Source organism: Lepidochelys kempii, chromosome 1 (genome assembly GCF_965140285.1).
Source record: "Lepidochelys kempii isolate rLepKem1 chromosome 1, rLepKem1.hap1, whole genome shotgun sequence".
Lineage (NCBI taxonomy): Eukaryota > Metazoa > Chordata > Testudines > Cheloniidae > Lepidochelys > Lepidochelys kempii.
Window position 1 is genome coordinate 167,870,019 of NC_136380.1, and position 20,254 is coordinate 167,890,272.

At 37.0% G+C, this 20,254-nt stretch overlaps 1 protein-coding gene across 4 annotated transcripts in view; it reads right to left on the minus strand.

The window, feature by feature from the left end:
- The window catches only part of USP16 (ubiquitin specific peptidase 16), a 23,830-nt gene continuing 3,576 nt past the window's right edge, over positions 1 to 20,254 (minus strand). Inside the window, exons 3-18 of one of the 4 annotated variants that reach the window (XM_073362901.2) lie at positions 17,764 to 17,942; positions 17,011 to 17,114; positions 14,809 to 14,912; positions 12,353 to 12,540; positions 10,616 to 10,708; positions 9,661 to 9,791; positions 9,181 to 9,268; positions 8,076 to 8,151; positions 7,483 to 7,574; positions 6,733 to 6,789; positions 5,211 to 5,384; positions 3,898 to 4,564; positions 3,107 to 3,201; positions 1,763 to 1,849; positions 730 to 886; positions 5 to 607 (exon numbers count right to left, since the gene is read on the minus strand). In XM_073362901.2, the coding sequence (XP_073219002.1) occupies positions 486 to 607; positions 730 to 886; positions 1,763 to 1,849; positions 3,107 to 3,201; positions 3,898 to 4,564; positions 5,211 to 5,384; positions 6,733 to 6,789; positions 7,483 to 7,574; positions 8,076 to 8,151; positions 9,181 to 9,268; positions 9,661 to 9,791; positions 10,616 to 10,708; positions 12,353 to 12,540; positions 14,809 to 14,912; positions 17,011 to 17,114; positions 17,764 to 17,942 (2,414 nt within the window). In that variant the 3' untranslated portion in view covers positions 5 to 485. The other 3 variants (XM_073362891.2, XM_073362911.2, XR_013636459.1) reach the window with 3 other exon arrangements.

Consider the following 20,254-nt stretch of genomic DNA (forward strand, 5'->3'; position numbering starts at 1 on the left):
CCTATTACCTAACCCAACTTGTCCCTACAAAGAGGAGTTTTGTTCTATACCCCAACATTCTAGAATATAAATAGCTACATGCAGTTAGTTAATGAGGCCCTTTTAAAAAATTCTAGCAGTGTCTTAAAGAATTAAATGCAGGAAAGTTTCTGGAGAGTCAAACACCACTCAAAACAATTAATATGAGAAATGTGTTCATTGCCAGAAGTAATTGTTCATAGCAGTCAAATAAATGGTTCAGACCTGAAGTTATGTTATGGAAAAAGACAAAATAGCTTTTTATTTAAAAGCAATGGAACTATTAGAAAAGTATAAATTAATATTTCATCTGCCAGTATTTCTAGGAAACATGAGATTTCTGTGGTAGACAGTTTTAAGTCTAATTGAACATGATTTAGACGTTATTTTTCTCTGATTTAACATTTCTTTATTTTAAGATATTTAAAAACCATAAAGTATTGTGTGAGGAATGCATCCCAGGTTAGTTATAGCAGTCGTTCGTAGAACAGGAGATAAGCTTGTGACTTCAGCACTTTAGATACAGCCACGGGTTGCACATGGGTATCACTGATGTGAAACCACTGTCCCGCTGATTCAGCTTCTAAAGCTGTTAAAAAAAAAAAAAAAAAATCTTAAAAGTAGTGCTGAAGCAGAAATGTCACAGGTTACCACCAGTTAGAGAAATTCCATTTAAGATTGGACTGTTGTAAAAATACCGGTGACGCTTACCTTGGGGAATTTCTCCACAGAGGACAAGATCAGAAAGATGGTTTCTCACAGTTCTCATCTTGGCATAGGCAGTATAGTGTCCAGACCTCATTGTGCCACTATGTTCAACCACCCCATAGAGAGAGTACAATACTCTTGTATTCCCTTCAGCAATGTTCTGTGAAGTGACAATTTTGTTATAGTATCAGTGTAGTAAGATAATGAGAGCTAAGCTAGCTGAAATGTCAGCCTTTCACACCAGTCTGCTCTGATTCCATTGTTCTGTACTAAGTCAGTTCTGATTCTGCTTGTCAGTATAGAAGCAATGTGTTAATGACAATGGATATGACCAATGTTTAAAATTTGAAGTATGCTACAGCAGAGCTTAATTGTACTTACATATAGTCTATCATATATTGCCATATGATGTGGTCAGTGAAGTTCTGAGATATGGTATGTGGAGATTCTGATTAATGGCTGACTGTTTTGAGAACATACCAAAACAGTTTTCAAAAAACAAACATCTCTTGCTGTAAGGGTTGACCCATAGGCACCGACTTCCCCTCTGCCCAGTGGGTACTCCCCCACCCGTGCACCACCTCTGGCCCTGTCCCTGCACCGCCCTCACCCCACCCCATTCCACCCGTTCCCTAAAGTCCCTGCCCCACCCTGCCTTTTCCCACCCCAGCCCCGCTGCCTTCCCGCCCCCATTCCCCCAAGTCCCCACCCATGCCCTGCCTCTTCTCCACCTCCTCCCGTGAGCGCACCACGTTCCCACTCTTCCCCCTCCCTCCTGGAAAGTCCTAGGCACCGTCAAACAGCTGCTTGGCGGCGAGCAGGAAGTACTGGGAGGGAGGGAGAGGGGGAGGAGCGGGGACTCAGCACACTCAGGGGAGGAAGAGGCGGCAAGGAGGGGGTGGAGGTGGGAGGAACTTGGCTGTTGGTGGGTGTGAAGCACCCTCTAATATTTCCCCCTGGAGCATCCACAGAGTCGGCGCCTATGGGTTGACTGGTCCAACTATCTGAAAAAGAATTAAAGGATTTTTTTACTTGCCTTGCATTTAGTTGCACAGAAAGGAGCCAAGTCTATCACTTCTGGAAACTTTATGTGTTTGTTAACTTTTCGTAGATTAAATCCCGCCTAGAAATAAGATAGAAATGAAGAAACACAAACAGGGCTTTAAATCTTCACATATATAAACAGGTGATACATGTTTGTTCTTAAAAGGTTACAAGTTTAGTTATTTAAAAAAATTCCAAAAAGACTTAAAAGATTCATTTTAGAGCACAACCAACCTTTGGATGGAAAACAAAGTTGGGGGGTAGGGAAGAGGAAAGACAAACTATTACATCCGACAGTAATGCTTTTCAGTTCTTTATGGCCATGTTCCAAATTTCCTTCTGTTTATGGTTTCTCTACACATTTCTCTGGAGCATAGGGCTACATGGCTGTTTAATTTACAGATTTAGCATGTCTTGGCATCAATGACAATAGCAGTACAGTTATAAGAAAAGTATACTTTTCAAAGTTCTGGTTGGAGGACCCCTCTGATCCATTGCTAAAGACAATGCAGAATGGTTGTTTATACTATATTCTCCAGCCTGGTTTTAAAAGTCTCAAGTGATGAGCCTTCAATCACTTCCATTCAAATGCTATTCTACAGCTCAATAGGTACTATTGTTGAATATAAAGAAAAGCTTCCCCAGCTTCCTTCCTTTAATTTAATCACAAATGTATCCCACTGGATCATCTTACACAATTCCTCACTCCCTGGAGTTTCAGCTACTTAGACAGTTATATCCCTTCTTGATTGTTTGGCCAGGGTGCATTATGTAATTAATAATTTTAAACTTTTCAGTCAATCCTTTCTGATATTCATTTCCCCCTTATTTCTCTCTAGTTTATTGCTGTTTTTCTGATACTGAAGAGCCCTAAACTGAAAGCTCTGTATATTCTCACCCTTCAAAAATTGCAAGCTTGTATCTAATTTACTGCCCGCAACCAGCACTTAGATGTCTTTTAGCTGTACTGCTTTCTATTTATGTATTTCTTGGAGTGAATCTCTGTTGCAGATCATCCTTCTCCATATTTAGTGAGTTTGTTTTTCAGCGTGAGTCAATTTATTTTTGTCTGTATTTCTTAATTTTGCATTCCTGGTAGGTAAGTTGTTTTAATAAATGTCTTTTTGCTAAAAGAACTCAAGAGTTCTAAGAACTATTACAGTCAGCAAGAGTAGCAGGAATGAATGCATCAGGAAGATTTCTCAAATTACTTCTAAAGTTATAGAAAGAATAGTAGTTAATGGAACAAATTTATAGGGAAGTCAAGATCCTTTAACTTCCATGGGTTATTACTATATACAATTTTAAAATACAAGAGTTAACCAGTTAACAATACCTGTTGAAATCTCTTTAAGTGAAGTGTTAAAATTGGAGGAGCAAGAGAAATTAACATTTGCTTTTTGGCATTAGTGTAAACGTGCTTCTTCTCACCTAAAGGAAAGAGAAAGCACCATTGGTTAGATAGTCAAGAATAATGCAATAACTTAACATCTAAAATTTTTCTAATATGAAAGTGAGTGAAATCACGTACTAGGACTGGAAACAATTTATGTCATCCATCATTATAATATGTTTAAGACACTGATGATTTCCCTTCAAAATTATAAAGGTTTATAAGCTGCCATCTTCATGATGGTCCTAGTTCAAGAAATTAACTAGTGTATATCAAATCACCACATCAGCAGCTTGAATAGGGTGAGTTTTAACACTAATTTCTAGGACTTCTACAGAATTACATGCTGAATGGTGCTTTTGTTAATCTGTTGGGCAAATTTCTGCATGTTTTCCTCCTATGGCTTATGTGCTACAGTAACTAAAAGTTTACATTTAAAGAGTTAAAAAAATTGTTTCATGTTCCATCCTACTATAGAGCCAGACTGTGAGCCCCCTTGCTCTACACTGGTGGTAACTTACAAGTAGTTCCATTGAAGACCATGGGGCTACTCATGAGTAAGCGCTCACTAATAGGAGAAAGGGGTTCAGTCTGGCCCGTAAATACTGGGTATCAATAGATCCAAGAGAAACTACCCATGCAAACCTGTTTAAAAACAAAGAGAATGAAGATAGCAGATATGGACAGATTCAGAGTTGGTTTTCTAGTTCGTAAGTAAAACTTAATTGGCATACTTTTTCCACTAGTCTTTGGTCCATAACGTCTTTGTGTACATACATCACAGAGCAATTTATTGATCTCACTGAGTTTCTCATTACGAGTGAACTGATATAAACAATGAAGGATTGAACCTTCTTCTATGTTTAGGTCTTCCCTGTTTGCAAGAGTACAAAATGCAGTTTCTGGGTCCTCATTCACCACCTCATATGTCTTTAACTCAGCCATATGAAGGTCATCCAAGATATCCATATCAGAGTCAGTAACAACATCTAAGTGTAATTTTTCTAAATTAGTAGCAAGTTCTTCCTCTTCCCCATGATCATCTTCTTTAACAGATAGATTGTCAAGTTCACTAATACATTCAGTAGTAGAAACTAAGCCTTTCATAGCAACATCCATATTGGTTTCATTATCTTCATATTCTTGTTCTGGATTTTCTATACTTTCATGGGCACTATGTACATCTGTAGTGGTCTCTTGATTATTTAAATCTTTCTGATTTATGCAAAGTTCTTCACACTGACTGGAAGATTCTTCCTCTTTCTTCAGGTCAGTGACATCAGAGTTTATTTCTTCCTTTGTTTCTTTATCTTCCTTCACATTTTCTTCAGGCTGTTCCACAGAACATACATTGGTTATCTGAAGCACCTTTCCTTGAATTTTTTGCTGCCGACGCTGGTTCTACAAATAAAAATATGCAGTGTACTGTACAATATTGTATAAAAGCAGAGAAAAAGTTGCAGTATTTTTATCTGCTATGCACCATTTATTTAGGAAATACCTCAATACTTTAAGCAACAGGAATTGCCATTTAAAGAGGGAATGATCTAATTTAGCAATCATAAAAATTAGAAAGCATCAACTCAAAAGGATTATGGCCAGTATCACTCTCACTCAACTAATCAGATGCAGTCCCCCCCCACACTTCCAATTAGAATACCCTTCCTGGGTAAATCTGAATTTCTTTTATGTCCCCAAAATGTTTTTCTTGCCTATATTCCTTCAGAACCATCTAAGTGCTGTTACTGATCAGTGAAAAGCCTTCTGATGTATGTTAATGCTGTTTTAGTCAGGCAACATATGACTAACTAGTTCAGCAGTTCTGGGAATATTAACTAGTGTTGTATTAGGAAAGCAGGCAACAGAAAATATATACAACTTCACAACAGGTAAAATAAGATATTTGCACTTGAGTGGGGAGAAATTGTTAGTTGTTCCCTTGAAAATGATCATCCTACACATAAAAGTGGACTAAACAAAATGTCTAGCATTTTATCTTAAGCCTAGTGTGAAAGTGCCTAATATTTATTTTTGCATCATAACCAACCTTGGCTTGCTTTTTGGCCTGTTTCTTTGCTTTCTTCTGCAGGTGCTTACTTACACCAGGATTATCACCCCTTTCCTTCATATAACTGTCACTGTCTTTATCCTCTTCACCATCTTCATCCTCCTTTTCCTTCATCTTTTTAACATTTTTCTCATTTGAACTTTTCTTAACACTCTAAAAATCAAAACCACCAAACAAACAAACATGGTGCCACCATCATAGTTTCAAAGACAAAGACTTCAGATTAAAGATTTAATTTAATATCAATTATGTTATTTTGAAAAGAAAAAAAAAACAACATCCCAAAATAAAATTGCAAAGAAATTGGCATATTATTGAGAATTTTCAAATTAAGCTGATGACTTTTTAGGTATTGTAACAAAACATTTACACACACACACACACACACTCTAAGAGCCTGATTCCGCTGCTCTTACGCTTACTGAGTAGTACCTTACTCCACAAGCAATCCCACCGAAATCTATGCTTGCTGAGTACAATACTACTCACTGAGAGTCAGGGTGCCAGAACCAAGCCATAAACAGTTAAAGATGGAACTTAACGTTCAGGTTTACTGATATGAATCTCACTGAATCCACAAAAGAAATATTTTAGATAGTTTAGAATGACTTCAATAAATAGGTAGTAAGTGTTTGCAGGATCAGGCCCTCTAGTTGCTTTTATTAATATGAAAAAAGGCCAGTTCAATGCAGGAGCATTTTATCCAAGCACCCTTTGGATGAAATATATATATATTTTAAGTTTCTTCCCTTAGTAATTTTGTTTTTTTTCCTGTAGTACTACTTACATGTATTAAATACAAATATTAAAGATGAAAGGAGATAATGTGTGTGCTGATGGCAAAAATGAAACAGATATAAATCTAAAACAGTTCAAATATTTTTTAGATTGATCAGTTAAATAAATGCATTTACACATTAGCTGCTCGAACCATATGTCTCTTCACCTTGAGAATATTTGAAAAGGCTCTGAATATCAGCATTAGATAGGAAGCCTCCATTACTGTTCCCAATGCAGTAAATAGACAGGAACTTAATATCTGAAGAGTCATCTGAGCTATATCAGAGATATATTTCATGAGATCTATTTAAATTTTAGACTCATGACGCTGAAGAATACCTAAATGCTTACCTGAGGTAACGTTCTTTACAAGTCAGCAAACCTTTCAGTGTAGCAGATCTTTTCTCTGACCAAGACACTAACTAATGATAGGAAGATTAGCTGACAAGGCAGTAAAATCACTAATGCCCTGTCTACAGTAGCATTTCCAACCATCAGATAATCTTCAAAGAGGGCTTGTGTATCCAGAACCTATAGGGCTTACCTTAAGGAAATGCATTGTCATTCTCTATCATTTTATTGTGCAACTTTATTAGGTAAGATTATTGAAGATAATCACCTTTTGCGATTATTTATTTTTAAAAATGTCCTCTCTAAGATCCAACGAACAGAACTGCACACCAAAACAGAATATAAAAAAACCCAAACCTCTTATTCTTACCTGATCATCTAACACAGGCAGTGACAAATCAAGGAAAGACTCGTGGACCAAGGACACCTTAAGCAAACAGATTTTACTTAATATCATTAGAGAAACTTTGTTTTTCTTACAAGTCTAAACATAAATTAGAAGCTAGCACTCCCCTATTGATGTAATGGGGGCAGGAGAGAAGGGTTCATCATTTCTTGAAGTGTGGTCATTTATTTATATGCCTATCTATGGACTTAAGCTCTTAACTTTAGGCACTCAAAAAACAAAAAACAAATGTCCTGGCTTAGATTTTTTTGAATGTAGCATCTTTGCCATTTATTTCCCTTCTCTTTTGCCTGTTTCTGGGATTGCACCCAATGCATGCTCTTACTTGCACATACAAATATAAACAGTCATAAAATTTACATTTACAAAACAGGAAAACCATGAACCAAAACCAGCATCCCTACTAAATCTCGTAACTCAAGATCCCTGCAGTTTTTCAGAAGAGAAAATTCCACACAATCCTCTCCAAGCATTCAGTTCTCATCCCCCCCATCAAGTCCTGAGAGTACAGATGAGATTTGCAGTACAGGTGAACAGTTATTTCTATCAAATTTTTACCTTTTGAGAAACCTGCAGCTCCTGCTGCCAAGTTTTCTTCATTTCAGAAATTCCCATCTAATACATCTTATTTCTATATATATTACTACTTGTTTCTTCTGTGCACAAGTCTTATACACAGTGTTTTAGACTATACCAAGCAGACCATCTACATACCGTTCTGCACTCCTCACACATGATTGTACTAGTTAATTCTCCACCAAAGAGTCTGTCCACAAAGGTTGGTATTGCCTTTTTCTTTTCATACTCTGAAAATCAGAGAATTCATTCAAATATATAAGTCATATACAATAACTTCACCTGTACATTACTGACCGCTTTGGTTTGATGTTAAGCTGTGTCTAAACAGGGAGGATGCAGTGTAAAGTCTATGGTTTGCATTTGTTGTGCTTTGTGTTTGTTTTCCTAGAGAAAAAAATAAGCTTCACAGATTTTGGGGGGGGGGGGGGGGGAGAAACGCGGTGGCACGAAGGTATGGAGAAAGAGAGGAGGATCGAGGCTATTAGAAAAATAGTTTTAAATTGTTTAATTTAAATCAGCATCTTTATAACATTTCTCAGCTGCATCTTTGAATGAGGAGGATGAGCATAAAATTTTTAGACCTGATACTCTAGAAAATATATTAATTTAGAAAATGTATTCTAAATCATGCAACTAAATTGCATTTGAAAATATTTTAAAAATGCATGAGTAATGAATGCACTGTCCAGGTTTCAGTTATCGAAAATAATTTTTAATTGTTCTTTTACCTTTAATTTTCTTTTTTAGCTCTTCATTTTTTTGGTCAGAGTCATTCAATGCCTTAAATATTCCAACACTTACTCGCTGAAAGTTAGAGTAAATAAATATTCCATCATAAGACTTTATTAAACATTGTTTCCTAAATGTGTGTTCAGTTAAGCATTTCAGTTGGACAGAATTCCATATTCACCAATTAAAAATAATTCAGATTAATAAACTATAACCATACTAGGAAAGTAACAAGACTGCACTCTGCAGAAACATGAAATATGTCCCACATTTGGGCTTTTTTTAAAGCCATTGCCAGGTGTTTCAGTTAATGTATTTAGTAGGAAGTCCAAGGAAGAAACAGTCTCCCAACTAAGCCCTGACGCAAACAAACCATAAAACCTCCAGAAGGATCCCTCACCCTACTAAAACAAAATATTTGTTTTATAAAACTCTTGTAGACAACCACCCACCTTCCAAACCAATTGCTTTTAAAGGTGCTTTTACAGTAATATGAGGCCAGCAATTTATTAATATGTACATTTATGAGGGACTTCAGACACCTATTTCAACTTCTTGTTACGTTAATATTAGCCCATTGCTTTCAACATGGGCAGAACTGGGCCCACTGTTTAGTACTCTTGATTCTATTAGTACATCATCATCAAAAGATAGAAAATAACCCAAGATTCACCAGAATGCACTCCTTCAAGACCACAGTTTTATCTAGAGAACAATATTTATCGACTTGTTTTCCCCTCTGTGGCCAGACCCAAGTACAAGCAGCTGGACTCCCTAAATAGCTTCCTTTTATGGATGATTGTTTGGGAAGAGAGAGGATAAAGAAATCCTCTAACTAGCCCTCCTCAATAATCCTAATGTTGATCCCACAATCATGCAAATGACAATGTGGACAAATCAGTTCAGTATTAGCTGGGATGTACTCTAAAAATTCCTTGCAGACCTAACGAAAAGGGCTAAAACTTAAAACAGTTAGCTCTGTTTACAATACACCTAACAATAATAAAAGACATTAAGAAAAAGCTTACTTTGTTTAAGTATACTGATTTTAGCACTTTGTTGAACACCCACACTGTTATATACTACAATGAAATAAGTACTTACTTGGATCTCTTCTGCTCTCATCCCATCCAGTAAATAACGAAGCAATTCCTGACTGTCTTGCTCCTGGTAACCTTTAAACCGTATTGCTCTGTTTAAACAGAATGAGAATGATATAATATATATAAAATTAAAATGTGAATTATTTTCAACTTGTCCACAGAAGACAGAAACAAGTCTCAAGAGCTGATGAAACAGATACCTGTATGTATATGGAAACTTCTGAAAAATATGAAGCTGAGAGGGTAGAAAGTCTCATTTTATATGATTTTTCATTTCACTTTAACTCATTTCTATTTTAGTCTACACCAATGTCTTTGAAAAGTTTATAAATACCATCTGAACCTCTGCTGAGACATGCACGGTGAGAAGTAAATGAAAACGTTTTTTGTTAATAGTAAAAACTGCCCTACTACTACATAATCCAATGTTTCCATTAATTCTTTCAGTCATTATTATAATGCATTATGTGCAGATACTCACTTTTTACAAATCTGAGCAAAGAGTTCTTTAGGAGTGACAGTTCCCTTTTTAGTCTCTTGCATCTCTGAAAGGAACTGACACATAGCTAATGTAAGGGGCCCAGGCTGCTCAAGCTTTATCACCATAGGTTCCTTTTTAAACAAAAACAAAAATCAAGTTTTGTTTTGCATTCTTAATTCAGTCAGAGTTATGGAGTCATTTGAAATTAGTTCAATATTATAAAAATTGAACACTTGTTTTAACTTCCTGAAATATGATCCATTATAAAACATTTAGAAAAAGCCTAATTCTCTGATTTTCTAAATGAAACTACAGGGAATAAGTTAACATAAGGCAGAAATGGTTGAAACATAAGGCAGAATTTCCTCATTACACAGTAGTCTTAGACTCAGCTCACTAAGGATAATGTATTGTTTAATTTCAACTGTGAATGTTCTGGGTTTCTTTGATTTATTTTTAAACAACAACATTTTTGTGTTTGTTCTTGTTTTACAATGCACAAAATAACCCCAAAATACCCTCAATGTTAAGTGTCCGGAGATTTCCTTAGCTTTCATTTAAATTTTCAAAAATGTGTAAGCTCCCGAGTCCCCAGGCTGAAGGAATAGCAGGATCACATCAAAGGGCAGCGGTTATCCTTCCTTTCCAAATTTTAAAATTTCATTGAAAGTGGCATCTGACCAGACCTCACTGATGCCAAAGTTACATGAATAATTTTTTTAATGTAATGGGAATACTTCTATGAATTTACAATATTCAGCATATTAAATCTGCTACTTAACTGTACATCTTGGGTGAACTCCTGACTCCACTGAATTCAATTGCAAAACTCCCACTGACTTTAATGGAGCCAGGACTTAGGTTTTTCCCTAAAATTTCTTCAAAACCCCAAAAAACAACTGACTGTTTTTTTAATGCACCTAAAAAATTACTTTATAAATTGCAGCATACATACTGTTGAAAATTCCAATGGCTCAATGTTAACTGTTGTTCCAGGCATTTTAACCTCCTTCAACAGGTCTCTCAGAAGTGGTGTCTGTGATAAATTCTATAAGAGATCAAAAAAAATCAACTTAACGTCTGGTAATTAGGAAAAGTCAACTACTCATGCAATTAAAAAAAGTGAGTAATGTAGTGGTTACAACATTATTTTTCAACACCTAGAAGTTGAGTGCAAACTACCACATTAGATACAACTGTAGGAAGTTTGAGAAAGTGGGGTTATTTTCACTGAACTCTAAAGTTAAAGAATATTAATTAATAACTTTTTGTTTAAAACATTTAACATTTGAAAGAGTTAGCACTAACCATTTTCAGTTATTTCCTTAATCTCTATACCCTGACTTAGTCTATAGTTCATATTATAGGCAAAACAGATGAGTCATTATAGTGTAATAAATATAACACAGCAAACAGTTTGTACCGGTCACTCACAAGTCTGCCTTTCCACTCCCAACGTGTTTCTGCATATCTCCTCCAAGATTTATCATCAATCATTTTAACTTCATATGGCTAAAACTTCCTGCCCAGCTCTCCTCGTCCTACCACCACCATCGTTCTGTTTGTCACCGAGGTGTGTAAACTGGGGGGCATATTTGACTCCTGCCTCTCTTGCCTCCCACATCCAGACAGTATCTAAATCCTGCCACTTCATAACAGTTCCAAATGTGGGCTAGTGAACAAGGCACTATAGCTTAGTGGCTAGAGCACTGGACTGGGACACAAGAGAACCTGGGTTTTAGTCCTCGCTGTCACTGGCCCGCTGAATGACCTTGGGTAAGTCTCTTTGCATCTGTGGCCCAGTTATAAAATGGGGATAGTAATGCTTACTTCCCTTTGAAAGGCACTTTGAGATATGCTAATAAAAACCACTATATCAGAGCAGCTAAGTTATTGTTACACTTCTAGAACCCTAGTTCAGGCCCTCATCTTTCATTACTACTGCTACCTCCTTTCTGACCTCACTGACACACATTACACCCCCCCGACCCTCCCCCCAGTCCATTCAAGAGGTTGTTCTGGTCACATACCCACCTTTCTGTGCCCTTATTTTGGCTTCCTATTCACCATTATCAAATTCAGGCTTCTAATACTCACCATGAGGACCATTCACAACTCTGCAGCTGTTCCCCTTCAGTTATTTGCTCTTATTGTGTTGTTCTTCTCTCCCAACCACTACACATGACCAGCCTTGAATGTCAATTTGTCTGCTTCTCCCACAAATGACCACTTGCTTCCATGTGGAACAGGAATATCACCTTTCCCTCAAGACCCATTTCTGCTGCGCTGCCTATAAATGATGGCTAGGTACTGTAGACATCAGGTATCGGAGATTTAAGAGAAAAGTAGACTTATAATTTGAAAATTCTTAAATTCTTAAATCTCCTATACCTGATGTCCACAGTACCTATGTGATCTTCTTTCATCAACCTAAGTACCTATGTGATCTTGCTTTCATTAACCATCATCCTCTGTTTCCCCTCCCCAAACCCTTCATTTTTTCTCCTCTACAACTGACTTGTTCTGTTTGGTCTCCAATTAGACTGCAAGTTCTTTCGGGAAGGGATCATGTCTGCATGCCTGTACAGCATCTACTACATTAGGCCCTGACCTATTTTAGGTCCTTTTGGGGCTACTACAATACAACATTAAAAATCTGAATCTGAAGTGGTTGTAACAATATTTAGTGTACCTGCATAACAGCATTAAAGAAACATGTATTCCCCAAGTTACTAAGTCCTTTCACAGTCACTGCTGCACTGATATTTGAAGAATTGTCTTCTTTGATCACGCCCTCGTTGTTTTCCTTCTCCTGCTCATTTTGGTTTTCTTTTTCTACTTTTTTATTTTCAAATTCTTTGTTTTCTTGATCTTTTGACACTGAAATACAAAAAAGAAAAATGTTAGATACTTGGGGTGAGTTGGAAACATTCAAATATTTTGTGGACCTGGAAAAATGCTCCACCTTTAAAGACAGCAGTAGAAAACTACAAGGGTTAAATTTTAAACCCATGCCATTCAAGAATCACATTTCAAATATTACATTTCAATGCTGTGCAAGAAGTGACTTCAAAACCTAACATAATTTAACAAGACTAACTGTGGTGTTTAATATAATCATCTGTTGAATACTGTCATTTAACAGACATGCACCTTGAAATTTAATGTGTTCTTGGAAATTCCATATCTGTGGAGTCAAAAGTCATTCTACCGTAGCATTTTCTACAGTACCCACCACTACAGCATCTGAGATCATGCTGCACAAATGTTAGCCTTGTTTCTTAGCAATAATTTTTATACATCAATAATCACCATTAAGGATGTCTGTCCCAGAAGTCAGTGGAGCTACCTGTCTGTTCCTCACCTATTGGAAAGGTTATTTGTCTCATCTGTCTGCCCAGCAAAGTGAAGAGAGGTGGAATTTAAATCTTAACTAGTGTGGACTAGGGCTACAAATGTAATTTGAAACAAAGCAACTACATTAATAGGAACACTTCAGTTATGGTTTTAGCCACATAGTTCACAGGACAGATAAAATATGGCCCAGGCAACATACTTCATTTCTGATCTGTAGGAACCACTTTTAGAGGTGAAAGTGGAGTTCAGCGAATCTCACTGAATCCTCAGTTTTTCTGCTAAAACTGCCACTTGTGACGATAACTTGTCTGCTAAGAAATGGATTAGCATTACTAATTCAGAGAAAGTTGTATTCAGTCATACTCACCTAGAAAAAATGGTTATTTACCTTATAGTACTTGGTTCTTAGAGATGCTGTCATCCCATTTTAGATGTGCATGCTCCTTGCATGAAATTAGAATAGCAATGTCTTTGTGCCTCCCCATCCCCCAGCCATGGACATAAAGGGCAGAGCAGCCACAACCATCTCTCAGTTCCCCCGCTAATTCAAAATCTCAGGTAAAGAGGACTCTGAACAAATATGAATAGAAGGATGACATCTAGAAGAACCAGTTACTATAAGGCAATTAATGGCTTTTTCTTCTTTGAGTAGGACTCTTTGCGGATTCCACTCTAGGTGGCCAATAAGCAGTGCCCCATTCTGGAGTCCTAATTGCCAATAACTAAACAGTGGCCTTCCAAATTTGGTGTCTGATCTCGTGGCCAGGTCAAAGGTATAGTATTTAATACAGCAGTGAGATTACTCGGCGTAGCTTCCTTGCAGACTTCAGTGGGGATCCATGTAAAGCATGCAGAGGAGGTAGCCTGTGCTCTAGTAGAATGAGCTTTGATATTTGGTGGAAGGGGTGTAGCAGCATGTGATAGATTACCTAGTGCATATCAACCTATTGAGATACTGGCTGGGAAGAAATGGCTTGCCCCTTAGAAGTGCTGCTTATGGCAACAAAGACAGGGAGACTGTCCAAAGGGCTTTGGCCTATCAAGATAATATAGCAAGAACCTAGAACATCCAAGGTGTAAAGATTCTTATCCCCTGAAGGAGAATGGGGTTTTGGAAAGAAAACAGGGACATTAATAGATTTCCACTTAAAATGGAAATCTGATAACTTTGGGAGTAAACTTGGGATGAGATCTCAACATCACCTTCTCTCTGTAGAATACTGCATAAGGAGGGTCAGCTTTGAATCTGTCTATTTAGATTAAGGTAGTGGTGCAAAGTGCTGAGAAGTTAAGTTTTAAAAAATAATAAAACTAAATATAAAAAAGAGGGAGAATTTGCTGGGAAATTGCTCTACCTAGAGAAAAATTGCAAGGAGGGGAAAATTCCACTAAGGGACAGGGTGCAGACATTCCTTGCTGCTATGGGAAATAAAAGAGAACTGAGATATAGTTGCAGCCACCTTGCCCTTTATGGCCTCAGAGAGGTCCCCCATGGGGACATGCACAACACAGGCACGGATGCTACTTTTCACAATCTCATCTCATATGCATCTTGTGCCCCTAGAGTGGAATCTACATAACACATACTCTAAGAACAAGATTCTGATTCCATAAAGAATTTTTTCTGTTCCCATATTTTCCTTTTGAAAAGGTTTAGAAACATTAGGTGAAATCATGACCCCATTTCCTAACATCTAAACCCCACAATTAATATTGTATTGTCTTGATTTACAGCCATGTCTGCTGGACTCAAGGCGCTTTCAGTGTATTATATAGCTTACACATACTTACCTGTACTTGGTGTGTCAACACAAGCTTGTTTTCTAACACAATCCACGAATTGGCCCAATCGATTTGAACTATTATATGGGACTTCATTATCACACAAGTAGCACCTTTCTCCCAAAAAGAAGCCAAAGGAGTGCAATAAAAAAAAAAAAATTATATTTATATGGCATCAAATCACAACATCTAGGTCATTTCTGAACTACTCCATTATACACATCTGTAAATGCTATAATTTTATAACAATTTTTTATACCAATTTACCTTCATTAAAGAAAAAGAGTGCAGGGATATGGGAGGTGGGGATCATATAAACCCTAACTGGGGGAGGGATAACTCAGTGGTTTGAGCATTGGCCTGCTAAATTGTGAGTTCAATCCTTGAGGGGGCCATTTAGGGATCTGGGGCAAAAACTGGGGATTGGTCCTGCTTTGAGCAGGGGGTTGGACTAGATGACCTCCTGAGGTCCCTTCCAACACTGATATTCTATGATTCTATGTTGACTTTAGGCCATCCTGCAGTCCTTACTCATGCAAAACTCAAATTCAGTGGGAGTTCTGCCTGAATAAAGAAAATAAAGGATCAGGCCCCAAAGGAAATGATTACAAATATTAGTGGATACAAGTATAAAAGTTGAAGTTTATTCTATCCAAACATTTATTTTGTTATATTTAGTCTGAATAAGACATGAACAAGTGTATTCTGCTTATCCCGTTAATGTTTAGTTTTATTTGCCTTTTTTTATTGCTGATACAGTTGTGTGTTTATTTCTATGAGAACAAAAACCAAATAAGTATACCACTAGATCACTGCACTGTGTTTCATGTAATTTTGCTGAGAATAGCCACACTGTTAGATGGAAATATTCTATTTATCCACAGAGCAGATACAGCATTGGGAGAACAATGCAACCTTCCCCATACTGTCCTGTCAATCTACCTCAACTCTGACTTTGAGGAACCACCTGTCCTGTTACATGGTATAGACTTGCACTAACATATGTAACCAAACAGACCTGCTTTGACATACTGAAACATCATATAAATGAGGATATATAAAGTACACTTATTTTTAAAGTGTTAGGCACAAATGCATTTAGCAGATTTCAGGATTACAAGGAAGTATGGATTGACTCCCGTTTTTGGGAGCAGAGGACGTTTATAATGAAGCTTTTTTTTCTAACCCACTAGGATCCTCAATACAAAGCACGGAAAGAACATCTATATATAACCAATCTTTCATCTAACCTACTTAGGAATCTATTTTTTTGTCAACTGTTTTGGAAACTTGGTAAATTTTTAAAAAGGCTCACAATCACCATTTTAATGGGCAACACATGACAAAAACTTAAACAGGTACCATCCTCTTCACTGTCTCTATATCAGCTAAAAAGTTTTGAATGGAGGAGAGCGATTGCAAAGTTCTTTTTATACTGTACAAGAGATTAATCTAAGATTTTAGCATCTCCTTTGTATATTAATCACACCAAGAGATTTGAAGAACTATGTTTGGCTTTTAGTTTTAAACATCCACTTTCCAGTGAAATACTGTATCACACCAATCAGTTTTAAATTCTTCATGAAGTCAGTTGTTTTTACACCAGAAAGCCTGATGTAATAATTCTTTTTTTTATAAACTAGGTGCAATATTTGTGTCACACAATTTAGAATATCTTTTAAAAGAAGGAAATTTACACACTAAATATTTCACTTAAGAGTTAGTCATTGTATAAATCACCACAGCAACTTTATCTAAAAAGCACAATTACAGTATGACCACTAAAACCTTAATTTCTAACAAGACTGAAAGATTTAACATTTATCACTAATTATGTTACGTAGCCTAAGATATATGTATATTAGTAATGTTCAGACTGAAAGAGTGCATTTCTTGAGTGACAGCATTAAGGTTGATGTGGGATGTTAACATGAACCTGTTCACATTTCAATATTATTATTAAGTGAATGTATTAAATGTTAACAATATTAACTAACTGGTCAGGGTCAGTCTTACGGTAACACTGTAGTAAAAGATTTTATTAATTATTTCAGCAACCATAACTCTAAGTAAAAAGTTTTTTTGTATGGAAATATCCTGAAAGTTTCAGTGTATTATTTTGAGAAGTCTACAAACAAAACACAAATAAATCACACCCCAGTTTTTATTTTCTTCCAGTTATGACTTATAACTGTTGCCTGACAAACTCACCACACACTCCAGTTGTCCAAACTGAGAACCAAACAATGGGGTTCTGATCTTGGTGTTGTATAATGCTTTAAAGCATGTTGCTCTTGAGAATTTCTGCCACAGCCCTATAACATTGATAACCAGAAGTGTCACAAAACCCAATGGACTATCAAGTGGAAAAAAAAAAAAAAATTCAGACTATAAACAAATTTTTAATAAATAGCTAACAATTAGCTAAGCAAATAAAATAATTAGTATGAATACGTCCTTAAGTTTATGTCTACAGACAAAAGGTACTAGTTGAATAAAGGATAATTATCAAATAGTAAGGGATTTGGACACATAATTTCCTTAGGTGCTTTTGAAAATCCCAACTTTAAGTCCTAAAAAATGAAAAAAACTATTAGGCGTACATGATTCTAAATGAAGTAACCCATATTACTACTACATATAAGCTCCTGCAATAGAAATATTAATAGAAATATTAAATATTATTACAAGCAAAATAGTCTGTATTTTCAAGAAGTGGAAGTCATCATGATGGAGTCTGGTCCGTAAGTCTGCTAAATGCCTTTGTGCCAAGCTTCTAGATACTTTTAGTAGCAATTCAGAGCAGACACTTTTTGCCAGATTGAACTATATTAAATCATTTGTGTAGCACCACATCTGGCTACAAGTTTAACAGTAAATGAAAATTTAGAGGGTTAATTGGACGCTCTCTTTCTTAACTGCATTATGCAACATTGAAGGGTATTTAAAAAAAAAGAGAAATACCCTATGGCCACATTTTAGACATAACCATATTGAAGGGCTTTCATCAGCTTCCTCTTCAGATTTATCTTGTCTCTTATTGTCCGTCTTGCAGTCCTGACAAATGTTCCACTCCACATTCAGCAATGCCTTTTTCAAATGGCCTTGTTCCAATCCCTTGCGAATGTGCTTGCAAGCAGGTTCTATGAAACAGAAAGTACAGAGATAAAATGAGGAACAGTCACATTTTTGCCAAGTAGTCAGTATGGACACAGACTTCTAGATGTCATAAAAAAGGTGACAGGCCCACGAGCTCAAGTGGCCTTTTCATAGTTAAGAAGACAATGGCAGGTTAGGGGAAGTAACTGGAAGCTGTGGCAAAGATTTGACAAAGAGTGCATGTCCATCCTTCATTACAAGAGTTCGCAATCTGGAGATATTGTTGGACTGTCAGCTCTTGCTCAAATATGACCAAATAGCATTACTGAATAAGACTGTCAAACTTCTTCTGGATACAGACCTAGCCACCATAATCTATGCCTTTGTCATTTCAAGACTAGATAACTGAATTGTGCTCTGTCACAATTCAAGGCAGCTGCATCTGTATTTCCCCTCAGTGGTTCAACAAAGGTACCCACTCTCAGGCTTCCCGCTCCCCTGGCCATCACCTCTCTTGGGTGGAGACATGTGTCTCTCTGCCTCCTGACCAAGATATTTCCAGGCTGCACAGTTTCCTGATTATACTGTGAATTCACCAGCAAAGTCAGGCTGCCTAAGCAGACCTGCTTAGCTTCTCTTCTCAGAGACGATACAGAGTGTAATTGCTACAATTATAATTTTCCACACAACTCTTTCTACGCAAGCTTATTTGTTCTTTGGGTGAAAGCATTACAGAGAAAGCATATTAAAACAATAAAAGAATGTGCATGCATGCTAATAAACTTTCCAGAGATCATGACAACTAACATGTGATCTGGCAGAAGCAGTCCTTCAAACCCCCACAAAGGGATCACAAGTTCGTAACAGCCCCAGTTCAAAACTAGCACCCAGTCTCATGGGCTCTCAATAGTCCAAGTCCTTCCAATCCTACCCTAAGGGTTGGGGCCTTCCAGGGACCAGGGGTCCTGTCTGTTTGCTGCATCAGGAAGAAAGCACTGAGCCAGTTTAAAACCAGGCTATTTACCCAAAAATCCTTTCTTTGTCTGTTGGTCCCTGGAAAATCCAGTTTGAGCTAATATATGCGCGCCTCTCCAGGGGGGTTGTGTCAAAGGGCTAATAACTGGAGGAATTACATTAGCACATATGAAGTTGCACTCAATCTCACAATGACAAAATTTGATTTTTAATACAATGGATCCTAAAGTCAGTAAATTCAATTAAGTAAGAGTTGTGCAGGATATTATTATTTTTGCCACATTATCTACGTAGAGTTACATCTTAAATCCACCCAGAAACTGAAGCCGATGCAGAATGTTAGCCACTATGGACTGGTCTACACTGGAAATTTACATTGGCACAGCTATGTTTCTCAGGGGAGTGAAGAAAAATCCACACAGTTGAGAGACAGCTATGCCAACCTAATCTCCAGTGTAGACAGCACTTGGTCGACAGAAGAATTCTTCCTTTGACCTAGGTACTGCCTCTTGGGGAGGTAGATTACTTACAGCAGTGGAAGAACCGATCCTGTTGCTGTAGTGAGTATGACTGCTGCAGTGTTTTAAGTGTAGATGTAACCTTAGAGGCTTCTCTCAGCAGAAGCATAAGGCAACAGGATCTTCACTGTTTGTCCGTTAGATTCCAAATGAAGTATAAGGTATTGGTTTTGATCTATAAATTCGTAACGACTTGACAGACTGCCTATGCCATATTGCCAGAGCTACAGTCAGTGGCATGAGATGATGGGTCTTTCAGTTTAAAAGAGGGAGTTGCCTGCAGTTTATTCTTCATGAGGGGCCACTTTCCATGTTTGCCTGAAATAACTTGCATCTCTTGGCTTTTTGGGCACAGTCTGAAGTCCATCTATTTACCCAGGCTTTAATAGGAAGAATCGATATTGTCATAGAACCATAGAAATGCAGCACTGGAGGGGAACAAAAGAGGTCATCTAATCCAGAGGTAGTCAATTATTTTTTGTCAAGGTCCAAATTTCTTGGTCCAGGTATAATCAAACAACAGTAATTATAATAAGTAAATAAAAAGATTTTGGGGTCAGTTCAAAAGCATCTAGCAACCCAGATTTGGCCTGCGATCCAACTGACTACCCCGATCTACTTCATCCCACCACAGTGATGCAGGATTTAATATACTTAAGTGCTGTATACGTATATGCTGAGTGCTAGTATTTGCTAGTGAGAGGGATATTGTTTGAGTTTGATTTTGATTTTTTTATTTCTAGACTTGGTTATTTCTAGGCTTTGAGTGAAGAGAAGCTGTTGGTTTTGCCTTTTACATGTCAAGAGGTTTAATTTATGTACAAAGAGGTTACAATTCACTGTTTATGCATAACCTGTGAGTC